The sequence below is a fragment of the Geotrypetes seraphini genome, chromosome 2 (genome assembly GCF_902459505.1).
Source record: "Geotrypetes seraphini chromosome 2, aGeoSer1.1, whole genome shotgun sequence".
In the NCBI taxonomy this organism is placed as follows: domain Eukaryota; kingdom Metazoa; phylum Chordata; class Amphibia; order Gymnophiona; family Dermophiidae; genus Geotrypetes; species Geotrypetes seraphini.
The window spans coordinates 358,256,126-358,272,117 of record NC_047085.1 but is presented as its reverse complement, the minus strand read 5'-3'; the positions used below and the strand labels follow the sequence as shown (position 1 = coordinate 358,272,117).

Here is a 15,992-nt window from a genome sequence, read left to right as displayed (position 1 = left end):
CTCCCTCCCTGATCCAGAATCTTTCCATCTCTCTGCAGTCCCTCTCTCTCTCTTCCCTCTATAAACCCCCGAGTCCAACATCTGCCCCTTTCTCTTCTGCCTCCTCTTTGTTTCAGGTTTCTCCCTCTCTCTCTCTTCCTTCTGCTAACATTTTGAGTGTGTTTCCCCTCTCTATTCTCTCTAGTCCAGCATCTGCCTTGTCAGCATCTCTGTTTTCCCGCCCCTTTCCCGCTCCTCCTTAAGGTCCTTTTCTGTCTTCCCCCCCCCCCCCGGTGTCCAGATCCAGCGTCCCACCAGGGCCCTTGGGACGGGCGGGGCTTTAACTGCAACTGCTTCCCGCACCTAGCGAGAGAGGTCGTCATCCACACTGTGACCGCCGCTGAGCTAATTACAGCAGCCTACAGAGCGATCCTAGCAGGCTGCCGTTGGCCTCAGAAGCACGTTCCCTCTGCCGCGGTCCCGCCCCTCCTCTGATGTCAGGGGTGGGACCGCGGAAGAAGGAATGTGCTTCAGAAAACTGACAGCAGCCTGCTAGGTTTGCTCTGTAGGCCGCCGTAATTAGCTCAGCGGTGGTCACATTGCAGAAGATGATCTCTCTTGCTGGGTGCGGGAAGCAGCTTGGAGGTAAGGCCTCGCCTGTCGCGAGGTACCTGGCAGGACGCTGGATCTGAACAGCTGTAATTAGGAGGGAATCTGGAGGATGCTGAGGGGGAAGCCGAGGAAGACAGGTGGGCGCTCACCAAAGTTAGGGAGAGCCGTATAAGGCACGGGCATTTAAAAAGGTACGATGGGGTGGGAGGAGGGTGTTTAAAAGGTATCTTCGCTGCATAAGACGCACCGACATTTCCACCCACTTTGGGGTGGAAAAAAGTGTGTCTTATGGAGCGAAAAATACAGTAATTCATATATTCGACACTGCTATTAAAAGCGCCAGGAAAACTGTTGTAGTTTGCTTGATATGCTTCCCCAAAGCTATCCATGTATTCTGTGCTTTTTGCCATGATAGGAATGCTAAAAGTCTGTTCAAAGACATTAAAACTATCGACAACTGGTGGAACTGGAGCTTGACTGCTTTACTAGAAGGGCTGTACTGGGATACATGGTACAACAGCGCAGCAGCAAGATCTCAGGTAGAAATTCTGTTTTAGTCTAATGATATGCATTGCACCACCTTTCCATCTTGGCATGTTTTACAGTTTAACAGTTAAGGCAAGGACTACGGTTACTACGAGTGTTTATCCACTTGCATACGTAGAAATAAGGGTCAGGAAATGTAGGCGATACTTTCTTAATGGACTACATCTGTAAATTAGATTGTAAACTCTTCTGAGCAGGGACCGTCTATTGAATTTTAAATGTACAGCGCTGCATATGCCTTTCAGAGCTATGGAAATGATAAATAGTAGTAGTAGTGATTAGCTGTTGAATGTTACTCTGTCTTCATCATACAGAAAACAGCAGTTGCAGTGGGATTAAATCATACCATGTTTCCCCGAAAATAAGCCCTAGCATGATTTTGGGGGTAGATCTTAATATAAGCCCTACCCCCGAAAATAAGCCCTAGTCACTGGCAGCAGCAGTGCGCCAATGAAAACCCTGTACATTTGAGGGGCAATTCTATAAAGTATGCTGAAATCAAGGCACCAAAATACTTATTGTAGAGTACTTGCATAAGATGGTATTTATGCCTCTGCATTGTGGCATGTGCACTTATACGATGTGAATAGCTGGTGTAAATGCACACATCTCAATGTAGCACTGTAGTAGCAAATCACACTATCACTGGCATTAACAATCGCTAATTGGCAGTCATTAGCCGTTACGCATAGATCTGCCCTATGCCCCTATTCCATAACCTATGGCCCAGATTCTCTAAACGGCATTAGTAGGTGCCCAAGTTAAGTGGAAAACATCATTTAAATGACATTTTAAACTGATTTTCAAGGCGCCTATTGGCGCCTAAAATCGGGCCTCAGAATCACACCTCCTTAGGTGCTTTACAGCACCTAACACCACTGTTGGCATGGCTGTTGGTTCATGTCAAAGGTAGGCACTGGAAATGTAAGCCTGGAAACCCCTGGCCTACTTTTCCTGCACCTACCTTTGCCAGAGGCGCCATTCTCTAAACTGCGCCATCACGTGATTGACATGTGATCGGCGGCCACTTTGAAGGCAGCTGCCAACAACGGTGCTAGTTAGAGAATCCATGCCTATGTACCTAACTTATCTCACATGCAACAGCAGAAGGGGTGTGGCCAAGGGAGGGGGGGCAGGTCAGGGGCATTACCAGGATTTAGGCACACACTTATACGGTAGAATACTTGCATTTCCGTGCCTAAGTGACAGTAGTTGGGTGCAAGCATTTTCATCAGCCTTTGTCTGATATAACTGCTTCCACCCAAAACTAGGTGTGAAATTGCACCTATCTATAAAGACAGTTTTGCATGGACATGCCTTTTTAAAATTCATGCTTATTGTTCAACCCAACTCTACCTAGGAGGAATTGGCGGGATATAAGACGATAACATAGCATAGCATCATCCCCGTGCTTAATTTTAGGTGACATTTGCTGAATTTCCCACTATGCAACTTGCACACACATGTTATAAAACACTGTTGAAGATACAACCCAGCACTTATGCACACAAATTTTACATTCATAGAAATAAGTGCTTGCGTTCTATAATCATAGTGTGCAAATAGCACTTGCCATTAGGAGATTAGGGGATAACTGTATAAAAGTGCACCTTGTAGGAGCCTATTTTATAAGGTTCATAGACTAAACCTTGCGAGACAATCGCACGCGGACAATGCTGGGCAGACAATCACGCTGGATTAAAACACTATTTTAAAGCGATCCGAGGGGAGGTGTTGATTGGGAAATCCACACTTTACTTAGAACTGTTGGCGCTCCCATTGTGGGGAGTGGGGGGGGAACACCCCCCTCCCATTATAAAGGAAACAGCGCTTTTTCCCTATTTTTTTGGGAAAAATTACAGTTTCCTTGATAATGGGGGGTAGAGAATGGCACGGTGGCTGTTATCGGTAGCGAGCCACGGGTAGCCACCAGTAACCCACCGAAACGGTGGGAGAAAAAGTCATTAGCACTGTGGGTATGGGAACAAGGCCATTCACTGCCCCGTGGAGCGGTGAACAGCCTTGTCTCCACAGTTAAGGTCATGAATGCGTGTGATTACCAATTGGGCATCTCCCTCCCTCCCCTTACCGTGGCAATTTTGTGGGGTTTTTTCATCTTCCAGCTGCCCGAGCTGGCTTTCATCATGAGAAGGCTTTAATCAAGTCGTGTGTGGCTACCGAAACTTCTCCTCTGACACAACCGGAAACAGGAAGTTGCATCAGAGGAGAGCCACACGTGACTTGATTAAAGCCTTCTCATGATGAAAGCTGGCTCGGGCAGCTGGAAGATGAAAACCCCCCACAAAATCCCCATGGTAAGGTGAGGAAGGGGAAGGAAGGGAGGGCAGGAGATGCCCTTGGATGACTCGGAGATGACTTTGGCGATCGGGAGGGAGGATCTCTGGCGATCGGGAGGGAGGGAGGCTGCTGGACCACACGCGTTGAAGGGAAGTGGAAAGAGAAGGGGGGGTGAGAAGAACAGACGCTGAAGGGAAATGGGTAAGAGAGAGGGGGCTGAAGACACTGAAGAGAAATGGGGAAGAGAAGTGGAAAGTGGGGAGAAGATATTGAAGGGAAATGGGCAAGAGAGAGAGAGAGGAAAAGACACTGAAGGGAAATGGGGAAGAGAAATGGAGAGTGGGGATAAGACACTGAAGGGAAATGGGCAAGAGAGAAAGGGGAGAAGATGCTGAAGGGAAATGGGGAAGAGAAGATGTTGAAGGGAAATGGGGAAGAGAGAGATGCCAGACTATGGGGGGAGTGTAGGGAAGAAGATGTGTGTCAGACCAATGGGGGTGGGGTGGGGTGGAGGGAGAGATGGAAGGGAGAGAGACGGCAACAGTGGATGGTATGAATTGAATGAGGAGAAGATGAGGAAAGCAGAAACCAGGCAACAAAGGTAGAAAAAAAAATTGTATTTATTTATTTTATTTTATTTTTTTTTGGTTTTAGGAATAGGATAAAGTAGTATATTAGTTATAGTGATAAACATTTATAAACAAAACCCTAAGAACATAAGCATAAGAACATAAGCATCGCCTCTGCCGAGTCAGACCATAGGTCCATCGTGCCCAGCTGTCCGCTTCCGCCGCGGCCCTCCAGGTCAGTGACCTGTAAGTGATCCTTTACTAAGACATTTTATCCTGTATAGTACCCCTCTAATTATACCCTTCAATCCCCTTTTCCTTCAGGAACTTGTCCAATCCCTTTTTGAAACCCAAAATCGTACTCTGCTCTACCACCAACTCTGGAAGCGCATTCCAGGTATCCACCACCCTCTGAGTGAAGAAGAACTTCCTAGCATTTGTTCTGAATCTGTCTCCCTTCAATTTTTTTGAGTGCCCTCTTGTTCTTGTTGCCCCCACCAGTCTGAAGAATCTGTTCCTCTCTACCTTCTCTATACCCTTCATGATCTTGTAAGTTTCTATCATGTCCCCTCTAAGTCTCCGCTTTTCCAGAGAAAAGAGCCCCAGCTTCTCCAGCCTTTCAGCATATGAAAGGTTTTCCATGCCCTTTATCATTCTTGTTGCTCTTCTCTGGACCCTCTTGAGTATCGCCATATCCTTCTTAAGGTACGGTGACCAGTACTAAACGCAGTATTCCAGATGTGGGCGCACCATCGCCCGATATAGCGGCAGGATAACTTCTTTGGTTCTGGTAGTGATTCCCTTTTTGATAATGCCCAACATTCTGTTCGCCTTCTTTGAGGCCAAGGCCGCTGCACATTGTGCCTCCGGCTTCATTGTTTTGCCCACCAAAACCCCCAAGTCCTTTTCTAGGTTGCTTACCCCCAATACCATCCCTCCCATCGTGTAGTTGTACATCGGGTTTCCTTTCCCTATATGCAAGACTTTGCATTTCTCTACATTGAAGCTCATTTGCCATTTATTTGCCCATTCACTCAGTTTGTTCAGGTCCCTTTGTAGTTCTTTACATTCCTCAACAGTTCTAACCCTACTGGAGAGTTTTGTGTCGTCCGCGAATTTTATAACTTCGCACTTCGTCCCTACTTCCAGGTCATTTATGAATATATTGAACAGCAGTGGTCCCAACACTGACCCCTGCGGGACACCACTCGTGACTCCTTTCCAGTCAGAGTAGTGTCCCTTTACTCCTACCCTCTGTTTCCTGTCTGCCAGCCAATTTCTGATCCATCTGTGCACGTCTCCTTCCACCCCGTGGTTCCACAATTTCCTTAGTAGGCGCTCGTGGGGTACCTTGTTGAAGGCTTTTTGGAAGTCCAGATATATGATGTTTATGGGGTCACCTTTGTCCAATTGTTTGTTTATCCCCTGAAAGAAGTGCAGTAGGTTCGTTTGGCATGATCTTCCTTTACAGAAACCGTGCTGGCTGGTTCTCAACAGATTATTTCTTTCTATATGCTCATTGATGCTGTCCTTGATTAATGATTCGGCCATCTTCCCCGGAACTGAGGTTAAGCTCAGTGGTCTGTAGTTCCCCGGGTCACCTCTGGATCCCTTTTTGAAGATAGGTGTAACATTCGCTATCCTCCAGTCCTCTGGAATTACCCCTGTTTTCAAGGTTAGGTAGCAAATCTGCTGTAGTAACTCCGCTATTTCGTCTCTGAGCTCTTTCAGTATTCTCGGGTGGATTCCATCTGGTCCCGGAGATTTGTCAGTTTTTAATCTATCTATCTGTTTGAGTACATCTTTGAGGCTCACCTCCATTGACAATTATTTTTCCTCTTGATCCTCCTTGAAGACTTTTTCCGGTTTCGAATGTGTCCTCTTTTGTGAAGACCGACGAGAAGAACATGTTTAATCTGTCTGCCACCTCCTTTTCCTCCTTTACCACTCCTTTCCTTTCTCCCTCATCCAGGGGACCCACCTCCTCCCTTGCAGGTTGTTTTCCTTTCACATATCGAAAGAATGGTTTAAAATTCCGTGCCTCCTTTGCAAGTCTCTCTTCATACTCTTTTCTCACTGTTCTGACCACACGGTGACATTCTTTTTGATGTTTCCTGTGCTCTTTCCAATTTTCCTCAGTTTAATCCTTTTTCCACTTCCTGAATTATTTTTTTTTGTCTCCTATCACCTTCTTAACTTCATTGGTTATCCATGCTGGGTCTTTTGCTTGATTCTTTTTGCACCCTTTTCTAAATCTTGGTATATACAGGTTTTGCGCCTTGTTTACATAGAAACATAGAAAATGACGGCAGAAAAGGGCCATAGCCCATCAAGTCTGCCCACTCCAACAACCCTCCCCTAATCTACACTCTATCACTCGTCCCCAAGCTGCCCTCCTCTATGCTACCCTCGTAGGGATCCGACGTGGGCATCCCATTTATTCTTAAAATCTTGTATGCTGCTGGCCATGATCACCTGCTCCGGGAGCTCGTTCCAATGGTCCACCACTCTTTCAGTGAAGAAGTACTTCCTGGTATCCCCATGAAATTTCCCCCCCCTGATTTTCAACGGATGTCCCCTTGTGGACGAGGGTCCTTTTAGAAGGAAAATGTTGTCTTCCACCTCTATTCGACCAGTGATGTACTTAAACGTCTCTATCATATCTCCCCTCTCCCTACGTTCCTCGAGAGAGTATAGCCGCAACTTGTGCAGCCTGTCTTCATACGAGAGATCCTTGAGCCCCAGGATCATCCTGGTGGCCATTCGCTGAACCGACTCAACTCTCAGCACATCCTTACGGTAGTGCGGTCTCCAGAATTGCACACAGTACTCCAGATGAGGTCTCACCATGCTTCTGTACAGCGGCATAATGACCTCTGGCTAACAAAGCCTCTACGGATACATCCCAGCATTTGTCTACCCTTAGATGAAGCCTTCTCCACTTGATTGGCTGATTTCATGTCTCCACTAATGATTACCCCCAAATCCCGCTCTGCTGTAGTCCTGGACAAGGTTTCACCATTCAGTGTGTATGTCTTACACGGATTATTGTTACCAAGGTGCATGACCTTGCATTTTTTTGCATTAAAGCCCAGCTGCCAGGTTGTGGACCAATGTTCCAGTAAAAGCAGGTCCTGCCTCATGCTGTCGGACAAATCATTTTTACTTGCGGTGTCACTCACAGTGTTACATAATTTGGCATAGTCGGCAAATAATGCTATTTTACCTTGAAGCCCCTGAGTCATGTCTCCTATAAATATGTTGAAAAGGATCGGGCCCAAGACTGATCCCTGCAACACTCCACTGGTCACCCTCGACGTTTCAGAGAGGGTACCGTTAACCAACACCCTCTGAAGTCTCCCGCTTAGCCAGTCGCTGACCCATGCAGTTAGTGTATCACCCAATCCCATTGATTTCATCTTGCTCAGTAATCTACGGTGGGGGACGCTGTCAAAAGCTTTGCTGAAGTCCAAGTACACGACGTCTAGGGACTCTCCCAGGTCCAGCCTCCTAGTTACCCAGTCAAAGAAGCTGATAAGATTGGATTGGCATGACCTACCCTTGGTGAAACCGTGTTGGTGGGGGTTGCGTAGGTTCTCCTTATCAAGGATCGTGTCTAGTTTGTGTTTGACTAGTGTTTCCATGAGCTTACTCACAATCGAAGTGAGACTCACCGGTCTGTAATTTGCAGCTTCTGCCTTGCAACCCTTTTTGTGCAGAGGAACGACGTTAGCTGTTTTCCAGTCCAATGGGACTTTTCCCGTACTGAGAGAGAGATTGAAGAGTACGGCTAACGGTTCCGCCAGAACATCACACAGCTCTCTGAGCACCCTTGGGTGCAGATTGTCCGGTCCCATGGCTTTGTTCACCTTGAGTTTCGATAGTTCGTCGTAGACGTCACTGGGTGTAAACTCGTGGTTCTGAAATGGGTCTCCCGAGTTATGCTTCACCTTTAACTTTGGACCTGACCCTGGCGCCTCGCAGGTGAAGACTGAGCAGAAGTACTTATTTAGTAGTTCGGCTTTATCTGTGTTCGATTCTGCATAATTTCCGTCAGGTTTTCTGAGGCGTACTATTCCATCTGTGTTTCTTTTTCTATCACTAATATACCTGAAGAAAGATTATTCGCTAAGTTTTCTTCTACTCGGAGCTTGGCTTCTTTGACTGCCAGTTTGACCGCTGACGACTTAGTCATATATTTTATTTTAGCCTCTTTACCCTTCGTGCATTTGTAGTGAATGAATGCTCGTTTCTTGTCTTTAACGAGGTCAGATATCTCTGAGGTGAACCATTGAGGTCTGTTTTTTATTCGCCGTTTACTCACGTATTTTATGTAACGGTCTGTTGCTGCGTGTAGGGTTGATTTCAAGGTTGACCACATAGCCTCCACATCGTTGGTCACTGCTTTGTGACGCAGTGCTTGATGGACAAAATCCCCCATGCCTTTAAAGTCAGTACCTCAAAAGCTGAGAACTTTTGTTGTCGTGTTAGATCTATTGAACCCTTTCTTGAGGTCGAACCATATCATGTTGTGGTCGCTGGAGGCTAGCTTGTCGCCCACTGATACCTCCGAGACACTTCCTCCGTTGGTGAGTACCAGATCTAGTATCGCCTGGGCCCTGGTAGGCTCCAACACCAATTGTTTGAGTTGTGCTCCCCTTATGGAGGACAATAGCCTTTTACTTCTGCTGGTAGATGCTGAAAGTGTGTTCCAGTCTGCATCGGGCATATTGAAGTCCCCTAGTAGTACCGTATCCCCCCGTAAAGTGATATTCTCAATGTCCTTGATTAGTTCTGTGTCTTTGTCTTCCAACTGTCTTGGAGGTCTGTATATTACACCAAGGTATAGGGATTTTTCGTTGCCTCTGGCTAGGTTAACCCAGAGGGATTCCCCGGTGCACCTGACATCTGTGATTCTCGTAAGTTTGATGCCTTCTCTGGTGTATAGTGCTACCCCTCCCCCTACCTTTCCCTCTCTGTCTTGACGAAGCAAGTTGTAACCCGGTATAGCCATATCCCACCCATGAGAGTCCGTGAACCAAGTCTCAGAAATTGCTACCACATCTAGGTCAGCAGACATTATTTCAGTCTCTAATTCCAGAATTTTGTTGCCTAGACTGTGTGCATTAACATACATAGCCTTTCATACCCTGTGTTTGCTAGGCTCCCGTGTCCTTGAATAAGGTCCAGGCTTGCTCCACCATCTGTGTTTTCCTGGAGCTGTTCCTGAGTTTTCTCTTTACCATTAGTCTCATGGCGTCATAGTTCCCTTTCTCTAGTTCAGCAGCCAGAACTTTGATTTATAAAATGACAATTGTACAGAATAGTGTTTCTTTTTATACTTTGATAAAATAAGTTCAGTATAAAACTATTCAAAGCTTGTGTGGATGGGATCAGATGGTTTGTGGGGACAGAGCTCGCGGGGACGGGATGGGGATAAGCATGCAGGGCGGAGATGGGGACAAATTTTTTCCCCATGCCATTCTCTAAGGGGGGGGGGGTTTCCTCCCCACTTCCCCCAACGGGAGTGCCAACAGTTCTAAGTAAAGTGCACCTAACATTCAGATGAGATGACTCCTGCTAGTCATAGAGCTGATTTAAGTGTTTGCACCTCAGGGCAGCAGATATGTGCGTAACTTACAGTATTCTATAGGTCATGAGCATAAGAATGGGACCTGCCAATGCCCCAACCCTGTGTACATCCCCTTGCAAATGTGTTCTATGCAAGTCACACGTAGTGTTACAAAATAGTGCTTAGATGGCAATATTAACCAAACAAACTTCCAAACTTAGTTCCAAGTGTATTCTCTCAGTCAAATCTTCTTTCACGTTGAATTACACACTTTTAAAGAAATCAATATGTTCTGTCATAGACCTCAGAAAACACCCTCCTCCGTCCCATATTGGTATGTGTTCTTAATGGGGAGTTGATTAGTGTAACCTCCTCACCGGTCCAGACTCAATTTTAATTAAATTCTCTATTATTTTAAAGGTACAATGAATCTTATATTCATTATAGAATTGTACTTATATAAATGAATGATTCAGCGGTTGGACCCGACATGTTTCGCTGCCGCTTCGTCAGGGATCCACACTGTGGCTCTAACTCAGCTGGGTTCTGCTGCCTCTCTGAAGCTAGGTTTCCAGTTCTACTTCCTCATGGCTTGGCAACCAGCATCAAAGACATCAGGTTGCCAAGCCATGAGGAAGTAGAACTGGAAACCTAGCTTCAGAGAGGCAACAGAACCTAGCTGAGCTAGAGCCACAGTGTGGATCCCTGACGAAGCGGCAGCGAAACATGTCGGGTCCAACCACTGAATCATTCATTTAGATAAGTACAATTCTATAATGAATATAAGATTCACAGTACCTTTAAAATAATAGAGAATTTAATTAAAATTGAGTCTGGACTGGTGAGGAGGTTACACCAATCAACTCCCCGTTAAGAACACATACCAATATGGGATGGATGAAGGTGTTTTCTGAGGTCTATGACAGAAGATATTGATTTCTTTAAAAGTGTGTAATTCAACGTGAAAGAAGATTTGACTGAGAGAATACACTTGGAACTAAGTTTGGAAGTTTGGTTGGTTGATGTGCAATTCCAAGTACTAAGTGTTTGCCTTCATTTAGTGTTTAGATGGCAATATTGGCATATCTGAGAGGAAGTATGCACCTTTACATGTATATGCTAATAAACTTTTATGCCTAGTTTATAGAATTGACTTGTTAACGGTCTACATTTTTGGCTAATCCTTTTCTTTTCATTTGGGAGACCAAAAAGAGGTTCTTAAGGCCCACTATAGCTAGAAATCAATATTCTTACACGTTTTATTGGGTGTCAATGCACTGTACAGTATATCTTTAAGTGATCATTTGCTTTTAGCATGAGGGCTGACCTTAGGATCCTGAATGGATATTGATGACTTATGCTAAGAAAAGAGGAACCATATGTAATGAGAGAAACCTTATATTATAATATAGCCTGAATATGTATACCCTAGAGGAAAGGAGAGACAGGGGAAATATGATTCAGACGTTCAAATACTTAAAGGGTATTAACGTAGAACAAAATCTTCTCCAGAGAAAGGAAAATGGTAAAACCAGAGGACATAATTTGAAGTTGAGGGGTGGTAGATTCAGGGGCAATGTTAGGAAATTCTACTTTACGGAGAGGGTAGTGGTTGCCTGGAATGCACTCCCGAGAGAGGTGGTGGAGAGTAAAACTGTGACTGAGTTCAAAGAAGCGTGGGATGAACACAGAAGATTTAGAATCAGAAAATAATATTAAATATTGAACTAGGCCAGTTACTGGGCAGACTTGCACGGTCTGTGTCTGTGTATGGCCGTTTGGTGGAGGATGGGCAGGGGAGGGCTTCAATGGCTGGGAGGGTGTAGATGGGCTGGAGTAAGTCTTAACAGAGATTTCGGCAGTTGGAACCCAAGCATAGTACCGGGTAAAGCTTTGGATTCTCGCCCAGAAATAGCTAAGAAGAAAAAAAAATAAAATTTAAATTGAATCAGGTTGGGCAGACTGGATGGACCATTCGGGTCTTTATCTGCCGTCATCTACTATGTTACTATGTTATGTTACAGTTCTGATATTCTGTTCAGGAGAATTCAAGAATTAAGAGTGATGCCGAAGATTCAGCACAAAGCACACTAGTGATGTAGTATAACTACGATATACTCTGTGAATAAGTATTATAACTGATAGTATTTCTTATGGTAGATACAATAAGATTTTATTTTGTCTCCAACTGTTACTGAGCAATCTTCTTGCAAATTCTTCTAGCAGAAGGAAAATTCATTAATTAATGAGGCCTAAGGGAACAAGATACATCATCGGATGCCACTTTGGCTTTTGCGAAAAAGAAATGGTTCCCAAAACAGAGTGAAATGCATAGAAAAGATGTTTATATTACAAAGACGGTGTATCACTGCAAATTAATAGCACCATCTGTCTTATTTAATGAGCCTAGAGCCAGATTTAATTGCTGGTCATTAACTAATCACTGTTTGCTTTGTATCTCTCATAGTCTGGGCCTCTTGGAGGAAAATGCTATCTCATAGGCACTCCTGTACTCAAACAACTGAGAACTATCAGTAATCAAGTGTGTACGGTAAGGAGGTTACGGTATCTATATTCCTGTAAATATGGTTTACGGGTCCAAGTGTGATTCAGTATCAAATCTGAGTCTCCCAAAAAATTAACATTGATTATCATACAAAATACAGCTCATTCATTTGTATATTGGATTTATAGTCTGCAAGTCTCAAAGCCGAAAGCAGATTGCAACGATTGCAGAGTGATAAAATAAAATAGATTTACAATAATAAGGTTTCACCACATACCATAATTACACTCTGGATGATCTTCGTTACATTGCATTACTTACTGTATATCTATGACAGTTCAATGTGGGGTTACAAAAAGAGAAAACTAGGCATACCTGGGCATACCTCAAATCACAGTGATAAGAACATAAGAATTGCCGCTGCTGGGTCAGTCTATCATGCTCAGCAGTCTGCTCACGCGACGGCCCCCCAGATCAAATACAAATGCTCTAAATGAGTCCATATTTAAGATTTAGATAGTACATTATTTACAGAATAAAAACAATTTTAAACATTTTTTTTAATTAAACAACTTTTAATAATTTGTTACCAGGCTCATATATTGTGGCAAAGTATTTCAAATCTTTGCTGTTTGATAGGCAAATTATGATATTAATATTGATAGTCAGCATGGGTCTAGAGGTATCAAAGCAGTATACGTTTGAAGCATTGTAATTTACAGTAACAAGAAGTCTAGGAACAGTTAGCTAGAAGTCACAGAACCAAGTCCTCAGTTGTTTAATGAAACTCATGAGGTTAGTTGCCAAGTCACAAGGAAGCAGATTCTGGTGTTAGGTGGAGTGCAGGAGAAGATATTTTTTTCTGATGCCAGCAAACCTTTCTCCTTAGGTCACACAATCCTAAGTGATTCTCATGTGAAGACCACAGGGCTCTTGTAGAAAACTAACTGGAGAGAAAGGATGTGAGATACTATGGCACGTGGAGGGGCATTTTCAAAACATATGTCTAAGTCCGATTTGGATGTATGGCGCTGGACGTCCAAAGTCGGCAGTAAGAAAATGCCCATTTTCAAAAGGCAAACCACCATACATCTAGAAATATACAGTGTTCCCCCGTGAATTCGCGATTCACGAATCGTGGACTCGCTCATTCACGGTCTGCTCCGACCGCCTCTTCCTACATGTCAAAGCAGCTCCTGATTGGTGTAGCCCAACTTTACTACAGGAAGAGGTGATTGAAGCAGACCATGAGTGATTTTCTTCACCTGCTAGCGCTCCAGCTGCTCTCTCCCTGCCTCCCCTGCCTTTTGACAGGCGAAAAACCGCATTTGCGGTTTTTTGAAATTCGCAAGGGTTCCTGGAACAGAACTCCTGCAAATTTCAGGGGTGTACTGTATATATTTTTGAAAACCCTCTATCTGGACATCCAGGCCACTGGGACACCCAGATCGTAAGGACATCTATCTTTATACAATTTGGACAAGCTGAAAAGGTAGAGCGCTTCCTGTCTTGTAATAGGTAGTAATAACCTCTTCCAAGTATTCCTTTTATCTCAATCTCGGCTGTTTAAGAACAAAGCAGGACGGATCCTCCATCTGAACAGGACCATGCCAGAGGACCCTGAGAGAGAGGGAATCAGAATGGTTTGTCCACCAGAAGTTGCACAATATCCTAGACCAATCTGGAACTATCAGGATTAACCAAACTGGATGTTTCAGAACACTGTTCAGCATCTGGCTTATCAGCAGCCAAGGAGGAAAGACATAGAGAAAGCCTGATGTTGGACACAGTTGGAGAAGCGCCCTTCTGAACTAAAATCTTTTCTGTGACTGAAGAATCTTGGAACCTTGGCATTGCAACGGGACATCATTAGGTCCAGAACAAAGAATGAGGTAGCAATAAATGTTATATCTTCTTCAAACTGGGTACTAAAACCTCCCTGACTCTATGTCATAAAAAGTCTTTGATCTTCCATTATAACACCTTTACAAAATGTTCCTTTTAATAAATTTTCTTATAAAACATCCCAAAATAGTATATTTATATGCAAAGGAGATAAGATAAAAATGAAGGCGAGAAGCATCAGAACTTAAATTGGATCAGGATCATGGGGCCTCCTCTAGCACACAGCTATTTCAGTACTCACTTCACTGGTCTCAAATTTGTTTAATCATTTGTTTCTCCCCCCCACCATCCTACCTTTTCTTCACATCACTTTAATAAATATATCAACTTTCACTGCAATGAACTCTAAAATAACCGTAAACAACGTGTGAAACTTTATCCCCAAGGACTCCAGCACTGCTCAGATATGCTCCCAATGCTCGGGTACAGCTAATATACTGACCGTTTAGAAGCATTTCGGTCAATGGATTTACATCGGGGGATTCACCCACACACACGTCTGAAAAAATAAACAATCTCCTAAACATACCTCAAAACAACCCATGAGTGTATTAAAAAGTAAATAAATAATAAATAAAATAAATAAGATATACTTTTTGGTGGGTGAAAGTGTGCACCACTTACAGATATGAAAGAATTAATGCAGAGTATAGGGGATTTAGTGGTGTATTTAATAAAGTTTGGAGCCTATTGACTAAATTTGTAAAATTATAATAATATATATATTTATCTTATCTTTCCTTTTGTTCATTCACCTTTACACATCCATGGGGGGGTGGGGGGTTGGAGGGAGGGGAATAAATATTGATGGTGACATTTGGGTAACTTTATTCTTCATTTATACTATATATTATGTTATATTATGTTATTGTTATATGTAGGAAAACTGAAAATCTTGAATGATATATACCTGTACAGATATTAGTGTAATGTATGTAACACCTACTGTTTGTTCATTTGTATGACACTGTTTTAGATTAAAAATCAATAAAGATTTTTTTTAAAAAAAGTAAATATCAATATACCAAACCTTCCTCACTTAAACATAAAACTGACACCCATGTGCACTACACATCTCGCTCAACAGCAAAACTTGCTTCCAAACACACTGCAGCAGACTCAGTATTACACCCTAACCTTTGGAAAGCCCAAGAGAAGAAGGGTGTTGGGCCTAGATAAATTAGGTGGTTTGGGACCATCACACCAAGTCTGATAATGACATACATAAATGCTAATTGCTTTCAGGACATACGCAAATGCTAATTGCTTAAATGTCAATAAAGGACATGGCCAATTAAGAGAAGAAATAGATACCTATGGTCAATTGATTAATAATTGATTAATTACGCTAATAACCTTTACCAATCAGAGCAAAGCTTAGATTGTAATGCGAGGCTGAAAAAGTATATCTGTAGCTGTGAGATAAGGAAGTGACAGTAGACAGTGTAATTCTGCACACTGCAGGGGTGGACTTTTTGGACACTGATTCCTGTACCAATTTCTCTGTTCTCTTCTGTATGCTGGTATTTACTGTACAAATAAATTCATATATCTAAGGAACAGCATCCATGTGAGGTCTGAGTCATTTTGTGGTAAGGGTTCCCAGCTTGCCCTTTTCCAGTCTGTACGTGATTGTGAGTCACAGACTGGAAAGCGTTTGCGTGAGGTTACAGCAGTGAGGCGGACAACGTTCCAGAATATAAGGTGCCTTACACAGAGGCGCTCTATTGCAAAATCCAGGCTGCCAAATTTTTGCAGGAAAAAAGAGAACCCACAACTTGGAGGCAATGCAGCTTGTGCATGTGTAAATATAATCTCATGCTGGAGGAGGTGAGAGCTGAAGGCGGTTACGGATGCGACCACCGGACACTTAAGGCACAAGTTTTCCAAGCACAAGTCAGATATTGATTCTCCCCTCTACAAAAAAGCCTAGAGGACTACACCAAAATCTTGCAGTTGATATTTTAGATTAGAATCTAAACCACAATTTTGCACGAGGTAAAAC

General features: G+C 43.5%; 1 protein-coding gene across 4 annotated transcripts in view; it reads left to right on the top strand.

Moving 5' to 3' along the window:
* Nucleotides 1–15,992, top strand: part of PKD1L1 (polycystin 1 like 1, transient receptor potential channel interacting) — a 331,908-nt gene that overhangs the window by 275,086 nt on the left and 40,830 nt on the right. For all 4 annotated transcript variants that reach the window (XR_004538070.1, XM_033930462.1, XM_033930461.1 and 1 more), the window contains exons 53-54: nucleotides 1,007–1,130; nucleotides 12,044–12,127. Coding sequence is in view for 3 of the 4 variants with exons in the window: in XM_033930462.1 (XP_033786353.1) it covers nucleotides 1,007–1,130; nucleotides 12,044–12,127 (208 nt within the window). In the remaining variant the exon portion in view is untranslated. The remainder of the gene's footprint in view (nucleotides 1–1,006; nucleotides 1,131–12,043; nucleotides 12,128–15,992) is intronic.